Source organism: Chiloscyllium plagiosum, unplaced genomic scaffold (genome assembly GCF_037043375.1).
Source record: "Chiloscyllium plagiosum isolate Xiang-an unplaced genomic scaffold, Cpla_swu_hap1 HiC_scaffold_43, whole genome shotgun sequence".
NCBI lineage: Eukaryota > Metazoa > Chordata > Chondrichthyes > Orectolobiformes > Hemiscylliidae > Chiloscyllium > Chiloscyllium plagiosum.
The window spans coordinates 31,422,755-31,443,121 of NW_028270181.1; the positions used below are offsets into that span (position 1 = coordinate 31,422,755).

Consider the following 20,367-nt stretch of genomic DNA (forward strand, 5'->3'; position numbering starts at 1 on the left):
ACTGGACCTGGTATTAGGAAATAAGCCCAGCCAAGTGGTTGAAGTTTCAGTCGGGGATTACTTTGGGAAGAGTGATCACAATTCCATAAGTTTTATAATTCTCATGGACAAAAATGAGAGTGATCCTAAAGGAAGAGTGCTAAATTGGGGGAAGGCCAACTATAGCAAAATTTGGCAGGAGTTGGGGAGTGTGGATTAGAAGGAGCAGTTTGAAGGGAAATCCACACTCGATATGTGGGAAGCTTTTAAAGAGAGGTTGCTTAGAGTTCAGGAGAGATATGTTCCTGTGAAAATGAGGGATCGAAATGGCAAGATTGGGGAACCATAGATGACAGGTGAAATTGTGAGACTAGCTAAGAGGAAAACAGATGCGTTCATAAAATCTAGGCGACTGAAGACAGACGAAGCTTTGGAAGAATATTGGGAATGTAGGACCAATCTGAAATGAGGTATTAAGAGGGCTAAAAGGGATCATGAGATATCCTTAGCAAGCAGGGCTAAGGAAAACCCTAAAGCCTTTTATTCATACATAAGGAGCAAGAGGATAACAAGGGAAAGGGTTGGCCCACTCAAGGACAAAGGAGGAAAGATATGCGTGGAGTCAGAGAAAATGAGTGAGATTCTTAATGAGTACTTTGCATCAGTATTCACTGAGGAGAGGGACATGATGGATGTTGAGGTTAAGGATAGATCTTTGATTATTCTAGGTCAAGTCAGCATAAGGCAGGAGGAAATGTTGTGTATTCTAAAAGGCATTATGGTGGACAAGTCCCCAGGTCCAGATGGGATCTGTCCCAGGTTACTGAGGGAAGCGAGCGAGAAAATAGCTGAGGCCTTAAACAGATACCTTTGCGGCATCCTTGAAAACAGGGGATGTCCCAGAGGACTGAGAATTACTAATGTTGTCCCCTTGTTTAAGAAGGGTAGTAGAGATAATCCAGGTAAATACAGACCTGTGAGCCTGATGTCAGTGGTAGGGAAGCTACTGGAGAAGATACTAAGGGATAGGATATATATCCGTTTGGAAGAAAATGGGCTTACCAGTGATAGGCAGCATGGTTTTGTGCAGGGTGGGTCATGTCTGACAAACCTACATCGAAATCTTTGAAGAGATAACAATGTTGATTGATGAGGGAAGGGATGGAGATGTAACATACATGGACTTCATTAAGGCTTTTGATAAGGTTCCCCATGAGAGGCTGATGGAAAAGGTAAAGTCACATGAGGTCCATGTTGTTCTAGTTAAATGGATAGCAAACGTGTTGGGCAACAGGAGACAGAGTAGTAGTGGAAGGGAGACCTATGACCAGTGGTGTCCCACAGGGGTCCGTGCTGGGACCACTGTTGTTTGTGATATACATGAATGATTTGGAGTTGGGTGTAGGTTGCCTTGTTAGCAAGTTTGCAGATCACACTAAGATTGGTGGAGTAGCAGACAGTGAAGGGAACTGTCAGAGAATACAGCAGAATATAGATAGATTGGAGAGATGGACAGAGAAATGGCAGATGGAGTTCAATCTGGACAAATGTGAGGTGATGCATTTTGGAAGATGCAATTCAAGAGTGAACTATACAGTAAATGGAAATATCCTGCGGAGAATTGACGTACAGAGAGATCTGGGGGTTCAGGTCCATTGTTCCCTGAAGATGGCTGTCTTATTGAATTCTTTGAGGAGGTGACCAAGCATGTGGATGAGGGTAGAGCAGTGGATGTAGTGTACATGGATTTTAGTAAGGCATTTGATAAGGTTCCCCATGGTAGGCTTATGCGGAAAGTCAGGAGGCATGGGATAGAGGGAAATTTGGCCAATTGGATAGAAAACTGGCTAACCGGTCGAAGGCAGAGAGTGGTGGTAGATGGTAAATATTCAGCCTGGAGCCCAGTTACAAGTGGAGTTCCGCAGGGATCAGTTCTGGGTCCTCTGCTGTTTGTAATTTTTATTAATGACTTAGATGAGGGAGTCGAAGGGTGGGTCAGTAAATTTGCAGGTGATACGAAGATAAGTGGAGTTGTGGACAGTGAGGAGGGCTGTTGTCGGCTGCAGAGGGACTTAGATATGATGCAGAGCTGGGCTGAGGAGTGGCAGATGGAGTTCAACCCTGCCAAGTGTGAGGTTGTCCATTTTGGAAGAACAAATAAGAATGCGGAATACAGGGTTAATGGTAAGGTTCTTAGTCAGGTGGAGGAACAGAGGGATCTTGGGGTCTATGTACATAGATCTTTGAAGGTTGCCACTCAGGTGGATAGAGTTTGTAAGAAGGCCTATGGAGTATTATCGTTCATTAGCAGAGGGATTGAATTCAAGAGTCGTGAAGTGATGTTGCAGCTGTACAGGACTTTGGTTAGGCCACAGTTGGAGTACTGTGTGCAGTTCTGGTCGCCTCACTTTAGGAAAGATGTGGAAGCTTTGGAGAGGGTGCAGAGAAGATTTACCAGGATGTTGCCTGGAATGGAGAGGAAGTCGTACGAGGATAGGTTGAGAGTTCTCGGCCTTTTCTCGTTGGAACGGCGAAGGATGACGGGTGACTTGATAGAGGTTTATAAGATGATCAGAGGAATAGATAGAGTAGACAGTCAGAAACTTTTTCCCCGGGTACAACAGAGTATTACAAGGGGACATAAATTTAAGGTGAAGGGTGGAAGGTATAGGGGAGATGTCAGGGGTGGGTTCTTTACCCAGAGAGTGGTGGGGGCATGGAATGCGCTGCCCGTGGGAGTGGTAGAGTCGGAATCATTGGCGACCTTTTGGATAGGTACATGGATGGGTACTTAATCTAGGTTAGAAGTTCGGCACAACATCGTGGGCCGAAGGGCCTGTTCTGTGCTGTATTGTTCTATGTTCTATGTTCTATGTTCTATGGCAATGCAGGTCAGTAGAGTCGTCAAGAAAGCATACGGCATGCTTTCCTTCATCAGACGGGGTATTGAGTACAAGAGTCGGCAGGTCATGGTATATTTGTATACGACCTTCGTTCATCCACATTTGGAATACTATGTACAGTTCTGGTCACCACATTACCAAAAGGATGTGGATGCTTTGGAGAGGCTGCAGATGATGTTCACCAGGATGTTGCTGGTATTCAGGGTGCTGAGCTATGAAGAGAGGTTGTGTAGATTAGGATTATTTTCATTAGAAAGACAGAATTTGAGGGGGGAACCTGATTGAGGCCTACAAAATTGTGAGAGGTGTAGACAAGGTGGATAGCAAGAAACTTTTTCTGACAGTGGGGGACTCAATTACTAGGGGTCACAAGTTCAAAGTGAAAGGCAAACGTTTTGGGGAGATATACGTGGAAAGTTGTTCACGCAAAGAGTGTTGATCTCCCATTTTTGCCCCTCTTTAAGCCAAGTTGATGTTATCACAATGCCATTTGTTTAACTGTGCCCTGGGCTCATTGGCTTTATTCACTATGTACCTTGTGTTTTCATATGTATCTTCACATACAGCCACATTTCTGCATTGTACGTTTTTAAATTTCTGCTTCCCCTGCCTTTCAGAGTCACTCGTTATGTTTCTGTCTCCCATTCCCTGCTCTGAATTTGTCCACAGGTTCCCATTTCTCAGATGTTCTTCAACATTACTAGCCAATCTGCTTGTGAGGACATTTGTCCAAATCCTATTCAGATGTAGACCATTGACTTGTGCAGGTTCCACCTTCCCTAGAATTGGTCCAAAACCCTCAGATATCCGAAGCCTGCCCTCATGTGACAACTTTCCAACTGTATATTCAATCACTCATTTCTCCTATTTCTGTGCTCACCAGTACGTAGAACTGGGAGTAATCCCAAGACTACTGCTTTTGAGGCCTTGCCTTGAAATCTCCTACCTAACTCCCTGAATTCTGCTTTCAGTATTTCATCCTCATTTCTACCTGAGTCGCAGGTACCAGCATGGATCAGAACCTTTGGCTGAACAGTCTCCCCCAGAAGAATATCTTACAGTTGCTCCATAACAACCTTTACCCTAGTACCAAGGAAGCAACATATTATCCTGGAGTCACACTGGTGGCGATAGAAACGACTATGCAATCCTCTATCACTATCGCTCTTCTATTCTTTTTCCTCCGTCCCTTGTACAGCTGAGCTGTCCAAGGGACCACAGACTTGGCTCTGGCTGAACTTGCTTGAGGAATTTTGGGCAGCACGGTGATTCAGTGGTTATCACTGCAACCTCACAGCACCAGCGACCCAGGTTCGATTCCAGCCTCTGGGCGACTGTCTGTGTGGGGTTTGCACATTCTGCCTGTGTCTGCGTGGGTTTCCTCCGGGTGCTCTGGTTTCCTCCCATAGTCCAAAGATGTGCAGGTTTGGTGAATTGGCCTAGCTAAAATTGCCCGTAATGTTAGGTGTGTTAGTCAGAGGGACTGTTCGGAGGGTTGGTGTGGACTTGTTGAGCCAAAGGGCCTGTTTCCACACTGTGGGGAATCTATCTAATCGTCAACCTATCTTCCCTTTACTCCCTTTATGGTCATCCATCATTCTGAGTCCATAGGTGGGGATCCACAGATTCTCCTTCAGTTTCTTACCTGTTCATTCTGCATGATTAAGAAATTAACAGTCTTCAACAGGGCCTGGCTTCGCCAGTGGAAGTATGGGGAATATATCGTGGATGAAATTCGTGGATCCATTTTAGTAAGTATGGTGAGGAGAGGCAGTACAAGCTGACTAGGACAATGTTAAAGCACAAAAATGTGATGCTGAAGACTGATTACAAAACATGTGAGATTTTTTAAAGAGAGGTACGGAATGCAAAGGTTAGGAAGCTAGGCTACACAGCTTTCAAGCCTTCGCTCAGCTCCAGATGTCGTGTTCTGAAAAGCACATTTCAAAAAGGATTTGGAGAGGATTTCTATTTACCAGATTTTCCAGAATGGTTCCAAGGAATTTACAGTTAGGCAGACAGCTGGTGAATCAAGGATGATCCACTTCAGAGCAGAGGAGAGAGGTAGATTTGACAGAGGTGTTCAAAACTGTGAAGGGTTAAAACAAAGAAAATGAAACCGTTTCTAGTGGGTTTAAGAGTTAGTGTTCAGTTGATTTGAGGTGATTAGTAAAAGGACCAGAGACGGCATGAGGAAAATCTCTTATTATCTAATGAATGGTTAGGATTTGGAAAGCACTGTCTGATACAGATTCAATCACAGCCTTCAACAAGGAACTGGATACATACAGTATATGAAGGCGAAAACAAAGATGGAGGGAAATGGGAAAAGAATGGAAGTGCAATTAAACTGAGTCAATCTTTAGAACAGCTGATGCAAACCCAATGGGCTGAATGGACTCGATGTTTGCTGGTTTGTCATATTATCTTTGGATCCTATCAGTCTAAGCTATGGGCATTGGCAGGTTTGTAGCTGGGGTAGGGGTTGTGGCTGCGGGATCAGCGGCATTCTATTGCCTCATTGAAATGTTTCAACAGGAATTCCCAGCTGATTCCTCCCCTCTCTGAACCTATTTGTTTATTGAACTGTAGATGCCATTCTAACCCCCAAGCTGGTGTCCAGCTAAGATTATGTACTTCAGACCAGACCCCGTGGTCAATTTTTTACTCTTTGAAAACTGGGATGGTTCGACAAGAAACATTTACCTGACAATTTATGGGGAGGCAATGACATAATGACATTGGTGCAGTGACCCAGATAATGTCCAGGGCACCTGGGTTTGAATCCCACTGTGGCAAATGGTGCAGTTTGAATTTTGAAAAATCTAAAACTAAAAATCTAATGATGATCATTAAATCCTTGTCAATTATTGTAAAAGCCCATCTGATTCACTAATGGCCTTTATGAAGGATATCTGCCATCCTTACCTGGTCTGACTTACAGGACCACACATAAACATAATAGCTACAAGAGCAAGTGAGAGGTTAGAATACTGCAGCAAGTAACACACCTCCTGACTCCCCTAAGCCTGTCCACCATCTACAAAGTACAAATCAGGAATGCCTTGGAATACTCCCCACTTGCCTCAATAACTGCAGTTCCAACAAGCTTGAAACTCAAGAAGCTTGAAACCATCCAAGCCAAAGCAGCCGCTTGATTGGCTCATCTACAACCATCTATTATCTCAGTAACCCTCAGTAGCAGCAGGGTATACCATCTACAAGATGTACTGAGGTATTGACCAAAGGTCCTGGGACAACACCTTCCAAACCCACGGCTTCTTCCATCTAGAAGGACAAGGGCAGCAGATACATGGGAATACCACCACCTCCAATTTTCCCTCCAAGTTACTCATTATCCTGACTTGGAAATATATTGCCCATTCCTTTAGTGCCAGTGGGTCAAAATCCTGGAATGCCCGCCTGAACAACAGTGCAAATCTAATTGCACCAAGTAAATTACAATGGTTTAGGAATCATAACCTTCTCAAGAGGTAATAGGGATGGACAACAAATATTGGACACCCTCAGCTGTGAATGAATAAATAAACCAGTTTAAATTCTTCAAATGCACAAATGTACATGGCAGAATCCTGAAAAACTTGATCTATCTCACTAATTTTGGGAGAACTTTATGGGATGTCAATCAAAGCCTTTCTTATTGTTAGGACCAAATAGTCATATTGTCTAACTAAGTCCCACGAGAGATTCTCACGAGTGAGCGGTGAGAGGATTACTAACAAGGATTACCAGTCTTTATCAGGTTATTAATATTAACCACACCTCATTAAAGTGCACTTTCCTACACTCCCTTCTGCCGGATAGAAGCCGGATGCCAGGGATTGCTGATGGGAGTGTCAGAGTGATTTCCTGTTGAATCCAATCCATCACTTGCTCCACTGGACCTTTATCTTGGAGACCCAGGACCAACATTTCAGGCCACACTCCACGGGCAGTGGCTGCACACACCTCACATCCACAGATGTTGGCATTTGACGTGCGCTAGGCTCTCTGCATCATCCTGGCACAACTCTGATCTAGCTGCAACATGCTACTGCACTTTAATCTTGTACCCTAGAGAGCACCATCGCCTCTCATTGCAATGCTACATTTTGCGCATACAGTCAAATACCCAGCTCTCCGATTGGATCAGACTGCATCCCAGGGCTGATCACGTGCTCTCTTAGAACTCACGCATTCATCTTCCCGGATGCTCACAGAACCTCTCTCTTGCCTTGACTTGTACACCGACCTCCCCCCCCACCCGCCCAACCCCACCCACCGTCCCCCAGGCACAGCTTCAGTGTTTACAGTACTTCTATTCTGCCTTTCTGTTCAGCACCGACAGAACACCTGCCAGCAGTCACCACTCAAGATGGTAAATGTGTGCTGTGTGGTTCCATGATAGGTTAATCTCACACCTGCAGCATGTGCCTGCAGCCCGTACAGCAAACCTGCTACATGTGCTACATGCAAATAGCTATATCTCAAAGTATAAGGAGAGTAGTCCTCAGTCAGGTCAAGGGAGACACTATTCAGTAACAGGCTGCTGGTACAGTTAGTCAAGGGCAGCCTCCAATGTCAGTTCAGGGGTTTGGCACTGTCAATCAGACACACCGTATTCAGGGTGAGATTCCCCTCCATGTGTGGTAAGATTCTGAATCTTGGGTAGCCCACTCCCCAAGTTGGCTCTTTCCCGCCATGTTGCAAGCTGCTTTCACCTAGAAACTTCCATTCATATTTGTAGCTGGGATGCAGGCATCACTACCTGGCCCAGCTTCGATTGCTCTGCTCCTCCAATTAAGAGTTAGCGCATTCATTTGGGTTTAGAGTAACATGTAGGTCAGGCCAGGTAAGGATGGCAGATTCCCTTTCCTGAATGGTGAAACAGATGGGTTTTTACAACAATTGACTATGACTGCAACAGAGGAGCATTGGATTTCGTGGATGCAAGCAAGAACCACAGGGAGAATGAGCAAACTGACCAAGGCATTACCGCGTAGGAGCCCTTCAGGTGAAGGGTTGAAAGGAATATCATCGTACTGAGAGATAGTATCAGTAGGGGAACAGGTTTTTTTGGGTCTACTAAAACCCAGAAGGCTGTGTTGACTGGCCAGTGTAAGGTGTAAGGAGACGTCCTGTGGGATTCCTGAAGAAGGGCTAATGCCCGAAACGTCGATTCTCCTGCTCCTTTGATGCTGCCTGACCGGCTGCGCTTTTCCAGCAACACATTTTTAAGTCCTGTGGGCTGGACAGACACTGAGAATGGGAGGAGACATATTCAGTTATCAATGTGCTTGAAGCTACCAATGACATAGGTAGGCCAGGAAAGGCCTTTCAAGGGAATGTGGACACCTTGGGAGCTATATGGAAAAGCAAAAGCTCAAAGTTAATGATCTCTGGGTTTCTATCTTGGCCCACGAGTTAAATTGGCAGAGGTCAATAAGATCAGAGAGTGGTTTGCACAGTTCAAACACTGGTATGTGAGAAATGGGCTTTAACTCATGGAAGACTTTAAGTCATGTTGACCATTGGGCATGTATAGGGTAAATAGGCAAAGTCTTTTCCCTGGGGTGGGGGAGTCCAAAATGAGAGGGTGTAAGTTTAGGCTGAGAGGGGAAAGAATTAAAAAGGGACCTAAAGGGCAGCTTTTTCATGCAGAGGGTAGTATGTGTATAGTGTATGTGTACGTAGTATGAGGGTAGTAGGTGCCAAAGGAAGGAGTGGAGTCTGGTACAATTGCAGCATTTAAAAGGCATCTGGACAGGTATATGAATAGGAAGGGCTTAGAGGGATATGGGCCAAGTGCTGGCAAATGGGACTAGGTTAGGTTAGGATATCTGGTTGGGATAGTCAAATTGGACTGAAGGGTCTATTTCCATGCTGTACATCTCTATGACTCTAAGTAAGAATGCACCACTAAGTATGATTGTTGTAGAAAAATAACATTAAGGAAAGATGGAGAAAGAGGGTTTGTGTGGAAATTTGTGTGAAGATTTAAAACTTCAAAGCTTCTATGATAAAATTTGAGGCGATAGGAAAGTATTCAGCCCTGTTGACAGTACAGAGTTCTGCTAACATCTGGGGGACAGTGTCAAATTGGAAGTGCTGTCTCACAGACTCATCAAGTAACAGCCTGACATTGTCATACTCACAGAATCCTGCCTCACAGATAGGCTCAGTGGGATACAATCTTGTGGGAGCTACCCTAGGGACCCTCAACATTGAATCCATACCCCATGAGGGCTCACGATGTCAGTTCAAACATGGGCATGGACACTTACTGATTACCACAAACTGTAACAATACCCCCTCCTTCAGCTGACGTATCAGTACACCTCCATGTTGAACATCACATGAGGAAGGACTGAGGGTGCCAGGGTGCAGAATGTCCATCACCAGGAGTGGCTTGACAGCACCACTACGTTGGTCAAGTTGTAAAGGATGCAGCTACTAGACTGGGTTTGTGGCAGGTAGTAAAGAAACCAAGAAGAAAGAAATACATATTAGACTCTCACCATCACCAATCTGCCTTTAACATATGCTTCTGTCCATGATAGTAAAGGTAGAAGTGAGCACTGCATAGCCCTTGTGAAGACAAGGTCTGATCTTCACATACTTTCTATCGTTTTGTGTAGCCCCATCTAAATGGAATAGATTAGATTACATTACAGTGTGGAAACAGGCCCTTCGGCCCAACAAGTCCACACCGACCCGCCGAAGCGAAATCCACCCATACCCCTAAATTTACCCCTTACCTAACACTACTGGCAATTTAGCATGGCCAATTCACCTGACCCTGCACATCTTTTGGACTGTGGGAGGAAACCGGAGCACCCGGAGGAAACCCACGCAGACACGGGGAGAACGTGCAAACTCCACACAGTCAGTCGCCTGAGGCGGGAATTGAACCCGGGTCTCAGGCGCTGTGAGGCAGCAGTGCTAACCACTGTGCCACCGTGCCACCCACGTCAATAGACTTCCAATGGACTTAGCAACTCAAAATGTTCAACGAAAACAGATTTCAGTTAACACACTTAGAAAGCAAGATTGGAACAAGTCAACAATGCTTTACAAAAGGAACATCCTGTTTGACAAATTATTAGAATTTTTTGACAATGTCACTCGGACAGTAGATAAATGAGAACTAGAAGATGCAATATGCTTATATTTCAATAAGGTGCCACACAAACATTTAAGGGCTAATGACGTTGAGGGTGGTATATGAGCATGGATAGAGGATTGATTATCAGGAAGCAGAGGGTGACATAAATGGGCCATTCTTAAGGTGAGGGAGAAAGTGAGGACTGCAGATGCTGGAGATCAGAGCTGAAAATGTGTTGCTGGAAAAGCGCAGTAGGTCAGGCAGCATCCAAGGAGCAGGAGAATCGACGTTTCGGGCATGTAACCTTCTTCAGGAATGAGGAAAGTGTGTCCAGCAGGCTAAGATAAAAGGTAGGGAGGAGGGACTTGGGGGAGGGGCGTTGGAAATGCGATAGGTGGAAGGAGGTCAAGGTGAGGGTGATAGGCCGGAGTGGGGGTGGGGGCGGAGAGGTCAGGAAGAAGATTGCAGGTTAGGAAGGCGGTGCTGAGTTCGAGGGTTGGGACTGAGACAAGTTGGGGGGAGGGGAAATGAGGAAACTGGAGAAATCTAGTTCATCCCTTGTGGTTGTAGGGTTCCTAGGTGGAAGATGAGGCGCTCTTCCTCCAGCCATCGTGTTGCTATGGTCTGGAGATGGAGGAGTCCAAGGACCTGCATGTCCTTGGTGGAGTGGGAGGGGGAGTTGAAGTGTTGAGCCACGGGGTAGTTGGCTTGGTTGGTCCGAGTGTCCCAGAGGTGTTCTCTGAAACATTCCGCAAGTAGGCGGCCTGTCTCCCCAATATAGAGGAGGCCACATCGGGTGCAGCGAATGCAGTAAATGATGTGTGTGGAGGTGCAGGTGAAGTTGTGGCGGATATGGAAGGATCCCTTGGGGCCTTGGAGGGAAGTATGGGGGAAGGTGTGGGCGCAAGTTTTGCATTTCTTGCAGTTGCAGGGGAAGGTGACGGGAGTGAAGGTTGGTGAGGGGTGTGGACCTGACGAGGGAGTCACGGAGGGAGTGGTCTTTTCGGAACGCTGATAGGGGAGGGGAGGGAAATATATCCCTGGTGGTGGAGTCCGTTTGGAGGTGGCGGAAATGACGACGGATGATACGCTGTATATGGAGGTTGGTTGGGTGGTAGGTGACGACCAGTGGGGTTCTGTCCTGGTGGCGACTGGAGGGGCGGGGCTCAAGGGCGGAGGAGCGGGAAGTGGAGGAGATGCGGTGGAGGGCATCGTCGATCACGTCTGGGGGGAAGTTGCGGTCTTTGAAGAAGGAGGCCATCTGGGTTGTACGGTATTGGAACTGGTCCTCCTGGGAGCAGATGCGGTGAAGATGAAGGAATTGGGAATATGGGATGGCATTTTTACAGGGGGCAGGGTGGGAGGAGGTGTAGTCTAGGTAGCTCTGGGAGTCGATCGGTTTATAGTAAATGTCCGTGTTGATTCGGTCGCCCGAGATAGAAATGGAAAGGTGTAGGAAGGGGAGGGAGGAGTCTGAGACGGTCCAGGTAAATTTGAGGTCGTGGTGGAAGGTGTTGGTAAAGTGGATGAACTGTTCAACCTCCTCCTTCTTAAGTTGGCCATTGTAACAAATGGAATGAAACAAGGATTATTGCTGACAAAATCACCATATGAATGACGTAGAGGCGAGGCAGAAAGTCAGCCAGCTTACTGTGCAGACAGTATAAGGCAAAGTGGCGATGTAAACTACAAGGAGACAGTACATAAAGACATATAGACAGGTTAAGAGAATGACCACAAGATGGCAGAAGTGTAGGCGTTTGAGGTTATTCAGTTCGGTTGTAAGAATGAAAAAGCAGATTTTTTTAAAATGGTCTGAAACTTAGAGATGTCACTGATGAGACATTCTTGGTTTTGCTCATAAGAGGAATACAGAAAGTTATATTTAAGTACAGAAAGCAGTGAGGAAAGCAAATAGTATTTATTGCATATATTGGATTGGAGTAGAGAAATAAATAAGTACTGCAACAATTGTACAGGTTTTTTTCATTTTTACATAAATAAATTGAATGTGAGCATAAGAAGTATAGTTAGTAAGTTTGCAGATAACACCAAAATTAGAGGTGGAGTGGACAAAGAAGGTTACCTCAGAGGACAATGGGATCTTGATCAGATGGGCCAATGGGCTGAGGAGTGACAGATGGAGTTTAATTTAGTTAAATGTGAAATGGTGCATTTTTGGGAAAGCAAATCTTAGCAGGACTTATACACTTAATGGTAAGGTCCTAGGGAGTGTTGCTGAACAAAGAGGCCTAGGAGTGCAGGTTCATGACTCCTCGAAAGTGGAGTCGCAGGTAGATAGGATAGTGAAGAAGGCGTTTGGTATGCTTTCCTTTATTGGTCAGAGTATTGAGTACAGGAGTTGGGAGGTCATGTTGCAGCTGTACAGGACATTGGTTAGGCCACTGTTGGAATATTGCATGCAGTTCGGGTCTCCTTCCTATCGGAAAGATGTTGTGAAACTTGAAAGGGTTCAGAAAAGATTTACAAGGATGTTGCCAGGATTGGAGGATTTGAGCTATAGGGAGAGGATGAATAGACTGGGGCAGTTTTCCCTGGAGTTTCGGAGGCTGAGGGGTGACCTTATAGAGGTTTATAAAATCATGAGGGGCATGGATAGAATAAATAGACAAAGTCTTTTCCCTGGGGTCAGGGAGTCCAGAACTAGAGGGCATAGGTTTAGGGTGAGAGGGAAAAGATATAAAAGAGACCTAAGGGGCAACCTTTTCATGCAGAGGGTGGTATGTGTATGGAATGTGCTGCCAGAGGATGTGGTGGAGGCTGGTACAATTGCAACATTTAAAAGGCATCTGGATGGGTATATGAATAGGAAGCATTTGTAGGGAAATGGGCCGGGTGCTGGCAGATTAGGTAAGGATATCTGGTTGGTGTGTATGAGTTGGATTGAAAGGTCTGTTTCCATGCTGTACATCTCTATGACTCAATGTAGTTTAATCTACAGGCAACAGGTGGCTATTTGTATCTGCAATGGCTGTCTGAACATTTTAACTTAGTGCCGATCTGATGTGTTTTTCCCACAATCATCAGTTACATAAAGCCTTCTTGAATGCTAAAATTGAACCATCACACTTACAGGCTGTGCATTCTCAACCCTAATTACTGACTGTGTGTGAAACCTATTTTCTCATTTGCTTCTTTTGCAAAACATTTTAAAACTGTGCCCTCTCTATCCACTCTGTCCAGACTCCTCATGAATTTTAAAATTTCTGTCCAATTTCCTCTTAGCCTTCTCTCCTAGGAAAACAGCCTCAATGTTCTGTCTAAATGAAGCGTTTAATCGATGGAACTATCCTTGTAAACCTCAACAGCTCTCTTTCTGACCATTCACACCTTGCCTGTGGTACCCAGAAGTGGACACAATACTCCAGCTGAAGTGTCTTATATAAATTCAACGTCACCTCCTTGTTCTATACTTCTCATCATGAAGCTTAGAATACTCTACGCTCTATTAACTGCTCTCTATCTGTTCTACCAACTTTAATCACTAATGTGATATTGAGCCAGGTCTCTCTGCTTCTGCACACCCTTAATAATAACACACTTTATTTTATACTATCTCTCCATGTTCTATATACCAATATGCATCGCCTCACAGTTCTCCACGTTGAACCTTATCTGCCACCTAGCCACCCATTTCACCAACAAGTCAATGTCCTTTTCAAGTTCTACACTGACCTCGTCACAGCTTACAATTCTCCCCAAGTTCATTGAATCATACAGTACAGAGCCTTTGAGACTGTACTGCTAAAGCTGTGCAAGTCTAAGTTATCAGGGCAGGACCCACAGACTTGAATGTTCTGACATTTCCAGTGCTCACCCAAGTACTTTTAAAGGTTGTGAGAGCATCCTCCTTAACTACCCACCCAGGCAGTGCATTCCACACCCTCACAATCCTCTGGGTGAAAATGGTTTTCCTCAAATCTCCTCTAAACTTGCTGCCTTTCTTCTTAAGTTATGATTCCTTGTATTGACCTTTCCACTAAGAGGGACAGCTGCTTTCTAGTCATCCTGTCCAAACCCTTTATAAATCAATCAGTTTCCCTCTCAACTTTGTATGTTCTGAAGAAAACAATCTGAGCTTATTCAGCCTCTCTTCATAGTTAACATGCTTCATCCCAGGTCACACTCTGTGAATCTCCTCTGCATCCCCTTCAGTGGAATCACATTCCAGAGACCAGAACTGCACACAGTTGTAGCCTTACCAAAGTTCTGTACACCTGCAAATTTACCCTTGGTCTTATAATCTCTACCTCAACTGATAAAGCCATGTGTCCCATGTGCCTCCTCAACTACCCTATTAACTTGGTCTGGTGCCCTCAGGGATCTGTGGACAAGCACCCCAAGAGCCCACTGTTTCTCTGAGCTTTCTAGTTTCCTGCCATTCACTGAGCACTCTTCTTTCTAATAGAATCCCTACAGTGTGGGAACAGGCCATTCAGCCCAACAGGTCCACACCAACCCTCTGAAGAGTAACCCACCCAGTCCCATTTCCCTACCCTGTTACTCTACATTGCCCCTGACTAATGCACCTAAGCTCCACATTCCTGAACACTACTAGCAATTTTACATGGCCAATCCACCTGACCTGCACATCTTTGGATTGTAGGAGGAAACCAGAGCACCCGGAGGAAACTCACACAGACACAGGGAGAATGTACAAACTCCACACAGACAGTCGCCCAGGCTGGAATTGAACCCAGGTCCCTGGCACTGTGAGGCAGCAGTGCTAATCATTGAGCCACCGTGCCACCCTTAGATTTTTTTCCTTATTTGGTAGATTTGTTTTGTTCCTTCTTTCAAAGTACATCACCTCACATTAATCAGGGTTAAATTCCATCTGGCCACTGATCTGCCCACGTGACTAATCCATTCACGTCATCTTGTAACCTTCTTGAACACCATCAACCACCTGGCCAACCTTCATGTCATCCATAAATTTACTTACATCCCTCTCCCATCTATATTTGCAAATTTTGAGATTGTCCATGTACACCAAGTTCTGCATCATTTATATACATCAGCAAAGGGCTCAATACTGACCCCTGGGGAACTGCACTACAAGCCTCCCCCCAGCCTGAAGAATGCCCATTGACCATTATTCTCTGTTCTTGATGCTCAGCCAGTTTTGTATTGATGTTGCTAAGATCCTTTTAATGAGTCGTGAAATGGGGAATTTCACGACCCATAAATCTCATCATAAATCTGATGTGAGGCACTGTTTTGAATGTCTTTAGAAAGTCCATATACGCCACATTAACACCTTTGCCCTCATCACTCCCCTGTGGTTACTTCTGTTAGCCCTTCAAAACACTGCAGCAAGTGCATTATACACCTTTCCTTAACAAATCCACACTGAATCTTCCGAATCAATCCACATTTTTCCATATCAGTGTTAACTGTATCCAGAATAATTGTTTCCAGACATTTCCCCACCACCAAAGTTAAAATTACTGGTCTGTAATTGACTGGCAGTAATCCGAGACCCCAGGTCACTCTGAAAAAAATCCTTCTTTTACCTTTACAGGGAACGTTTAGTCTCATCAAGTCAAACCGTCTAGAGGGACATTTTCAAATACTTCCTGATGGAAAGGACTTCATCATAATCAGAGAAGCTGAGGGAGATAAATTGGAGCAGGTGGGTAAGGGAGAATGAAAGTATCACAGAGTGAACCTGTTTGGGACATAACAGGATAGATTCAAGGTGGGTATTGGGTGTAAAAAGGGGTAGATGGTGGAGGTGATGGCTCGTGGTAATTTCACTGGAACAATAATCCAGACACCTCGGTAATTAAGTGGGACCCCATGTTCATATTCCACTATAGCGGATGGCAAGATTTGAGCTTTTCTTAAAAATCTAGAATTAAACATGTTTGATGATGACCATGCAATCCCTGCTGATTGTCATAAAAACTCATCTGGTTTCCTGAAGCTGTTTAGGGAAGAAAATCTGCCTCCTTACCTGATTTGGCATGTATGTGACTCCAGCCTTTCAACTGCCCTCTGAAATGGCCCAGCAGATATATCAATTGCCGGAAAATCTCAAAGAATGAAACCAGATGAACCACCTAATGAGTTTAATGAGTTTAATGGGGTTACAGATTGTGAGTGATATTGGGGAGTTTAATGGAGTACACTGTGTGAGAAGGTAGGGAGTTGAATGGGAAGAGTGTGTGTGAAAACAATGGCGAAAACAGCCCCTGTCAACTGTGCAAAGTCTCTCTTATTAACATCTGGAAGCTTGTGCCAAAATTGAGTGAGCTGCCTCACAGAGCTGTCAGCAACATAGTCATAGGCATAGAATTATACCTGACAAAACCCACACACCGCCATGACCAACTCTGGGTATGATTTGTCCCAAAGCAAGATAGACCCAGCATTGGTGTTAGTACAGTGGTATACTGTACATTCACTGTACCCGATCCAGCTCCCCACTCTCTCACCTACTATACCCATCCAACTCCCAATTCTCTCACATACTGTACCCATCCAACACCCCACTCTCTCATACACTACAACCATCCAACACCTCACACTCTCACACTATACCCATCCAACACCCTACACTCACACACTACACCCATCCAACTCCCCACTCTCACACTATACTCATCCAACACCCCACTCTCTCTCATACACTACACCCATCCAACTCCCCACTCTCTCACACTACACCCATCCAACTCCCCACTCTCACACTATACCCATCCAACTCCCCACTCTCACACACTACACCCATCTAACTCCCCACTCTCACACTATACTCATCCAACACCCCACTCTCTCATACACTACACCCATCCAACTCCCCACTCTCTCACACTACACCCATCCAACTCCCCACTCTCTCACACTACACCCATCCAACTCCCCACTCTCACACTACACCCATCTAACTCCCCACTCTCACACTATACTCATCCAACACCCAACTCTCTCATACACTACACCCATCCAACTCCCCACTCTCACACTACACCCATCCAACTCCCCACTCTCTCACACTACACCCATCCAACTCCCCACTCTCACACTATACTCATCCAACACCCCACTCTCTCATACACTACACCCATCCAACTCCCCACTCTCTCACACTACACCCATCCAACTCCCCACTCTCTCACACTACACCCATCCAACTCCCCACTCTCACACTACACCCATCCAACACCCCACTCTCTCATACACTACACCCATCCAACTCCCCACTCTCTCACACTACACCCATCCAACTCCCCACTCTCACACTACACCCATCCAACTCCCCACTCTCTCATACACTACACCCATCCAACTCCCCACTCTCACACTATACTCATCCAACACCCCACTCTCTCATACACTACACCCATCCAACTCCCCACTCTCACACTACACCCATCCAACTCCCCACTCTCACACTACACCCATCCAACACCCCACTCTCTCATACACTACACCCATCCAACTCCCCACTCTCTCACACTACACCCATCCAACTCCCCACTCTCTCACACTACACCCATCCAACTCCCCACTCTCACACTACACCCATCTAATTCCCCACTCTCACACTATACTCATCCAACACCCAACTCTCTCATACACTACACCCATCCAACTCCCCACTCTCTCACACTACACCCATCCAACTCCCCACTCTCACACTACACCCATCCAACTCCCCACTCTCTCATACACTACACCCATCCAACTCCCCACTCTCACACTATACTCATCCAACACCCCACTCTCTCATACACTACACCCATCCAACTCCCCACTCTCTCACACTACACCCATCCAACTCCCCACTCTCTCACACTACACCCATCCAACTCCCCACTCTCTCACACACTGTACACATCTAACACCCCACTCTCTCACACACTATACCCATCCAACTCCCCACTCTCTCACATACTGTACCCATCCAACTCCCCACTCTCTCACACTTCACCCATCCAACTCCCCACTCTCACACTATACTCATTCAACACCCCACTCTCTCACACACTGTACACATCGAACACCCCACTCTCTCACACTGTACCCATCCAACACCCCACTCTCTCACATACTGTACACATCCAACACCCCACTCTCTCACATACTGTACACATCCAACTCCCCACTCTCTCACACACTATACCCATCCAACACCCCACTCTCTCACCCTACTATACCCAACCAACTCCCTACTCTCACACACATGATACCCATCCCACTCCTCACTTTCTCATCCAAACTATACCCATCTAACACCCCACACACACACTATACCCATCCAGCTCCTCGCCTTCTCCCACACTGTACCCCATTAAACCCCCACTCTCCCACACACTACACCCATCCAACTCCACACTCCCTCACACACTAGACCCATCCAACTCCCCACTCTCTCAAATACTATACCCATCCAACTCCCCCCTCTCACACACTACCCCCATCAAGCTCCTCACTCTCACACAAACTATACCCATCCAACTCCCTACTCCTACATACATGATACCCATCTCACTCCTCACTTTCTTACACACTATACCCATCCAATTCCCCATCCCTTACCAACTATACCCATCCAACTCCCCACTCTCTCACACACTATACCCATCTAACTCCCCACTCTCTCACACACTATACCCATCCAGCTCCCCACTCTCTCACACGCTATACCCATCCAACTTCCCACCCTCTCACACACTATACCCGTCCAACTCCAACCCTCTTGCACAATCTGTATCCAACTCTGCACCCTCTTACAAACTGTACCCTATTAACCTCCCCACCTTGTCTCATACACTGTAACCATCGAAACCCCACCCTCTCTCTCACACGCTGTACCCCTTTAAGTTCCCCACCCTCTCTCACACACAATATTCATAACTCCCCACACTCACACACTCTATCCATCCAACCCCCCATCCTCTCTCACACACTGTACCCCTTTAAATTCCCCATCCTCTCTCACACACAATGTTCATAACTCCCCACACTCTCACACACACTCTAACCATTCAACTCCACACCCTCTCACAAACTGTACCCCATTAAACTTCCCACCCTCTCTCATACACTGTAACCATCCAACTCCCCACCCTCTCACACACACTGTCCCACATTAAACCCCACCCTCTCACACACAGTCCCCCATTCAACTCCCCACACTCTCATACACACTGTCCCCCATTAAACTCCCTACTCTCTCACACACACTGTCCCCCATTCAAGTCCCCACTCTCTCACACACACTGTCCCTCATTAAACTCCCTACCCTCTCACACACACTGTCCCCCATTCAACTCCCCACCCTCTCACACATACTGTCCACCATTAAACTCCCCACCCTCTCACACACACTGTCCCCCATTCAACTCCCCACTCTCTCACACACATTGTCCCCCATTCAACTCCCCACTCTCTCACACACACTATCCCCCATTAAACTCCCCACCCTCTCACACACACTGTCCCCCGTTCAACCCCCACCCTCTCACACACACTGTCCCCCATTAAACTCCCCACCCTCTCACACACACTGTCCCCCATTCAACTCCCCACACTCTCACACGCACTCTCCCCCATTAAACTCCCCACCCTCTCTCACACACAATATTCATAACTCCCCACACTCTAACCATTCACACACTGTACTCCATTAAACTCCCCACCCTCTCTCACACGTAATATTCGTAACTCCCCACACTCTCACACACACTCTAACCATTCAACTCCCACACTCTCACACACATTCTAACCATTCAGCTCCCCATCTTCTCCCACATTGTACCCCATTAAACTCTCCACCCTTTCTCACACACTCTGCTCATATAACTCCTTGCCCTCCTTCAGGATCTGTAGCCCATTAAACTTCCTACCCTTTTTAACACACTATACCCATCCAACTCCCCACGGTCTCTCACAATCTGTACCCCATTCAACTCCCCACCCTCTCACACTATAGCCATCCAACTCCCCACCCTCTCTCACAATTTGTTCCCCATTAAGCCTGTACCCTCTCTCCTCACGCATGCTATACCCCATCCAGTTCTCTAGCCTGGTAAACATAAAATATCTTTCTCCAAAACCCTGAGTTTATGCTGGTACTCTTCACCTTTCTTCCAGTTTTGGCCCTTTGTTCCTGTTCAATGACCTGTTGTTATCCATCATGGAAATGCCGACCAGTCCTCGTTTCCCAGATACTGACAGAATTCCACCTTGAACATTTTCCTCTGGGATCAGTCTGTTGATTGTTCAACAATGGAGTCTATGTCTCTGGGGGCATTCGCACCAGCAGAGTGTGTCTGTCTCTGAGCCCATTCCCACCCAGAGTGAGTGCCTGTGAGCTCATTCTCACCATCAGGGGGTATGCTGATACTT

At 46.1% G+C, this 20,367-nt stretch overlaps 1 protein-coding gene across 2 annotated transcripts in view; it reads left to right on the plus strand.

Moving 5' to 3' along the window:
- Window positions 1-20,367, plus strand: part of LOC122541694 (fatty acid-binding protein, intestinal-like) — a 65,733-nt gene that overhangs the window by 13,860 nt on the left and 31,506 nt on the right. For both annotated transcript variants that reach the window (XM_087982302.1, XM_043678585.2), the window contains exon 4: window positions 15,533-15,643. In XM_087982302.1, coding sequence (XP_087838428.1) covers window positions 15,533-15,643 — 111 coding nt within the window. The remainder of the gene's footprint in view (window positions 1-15,532; window positions 15,644-20,367) is intronic.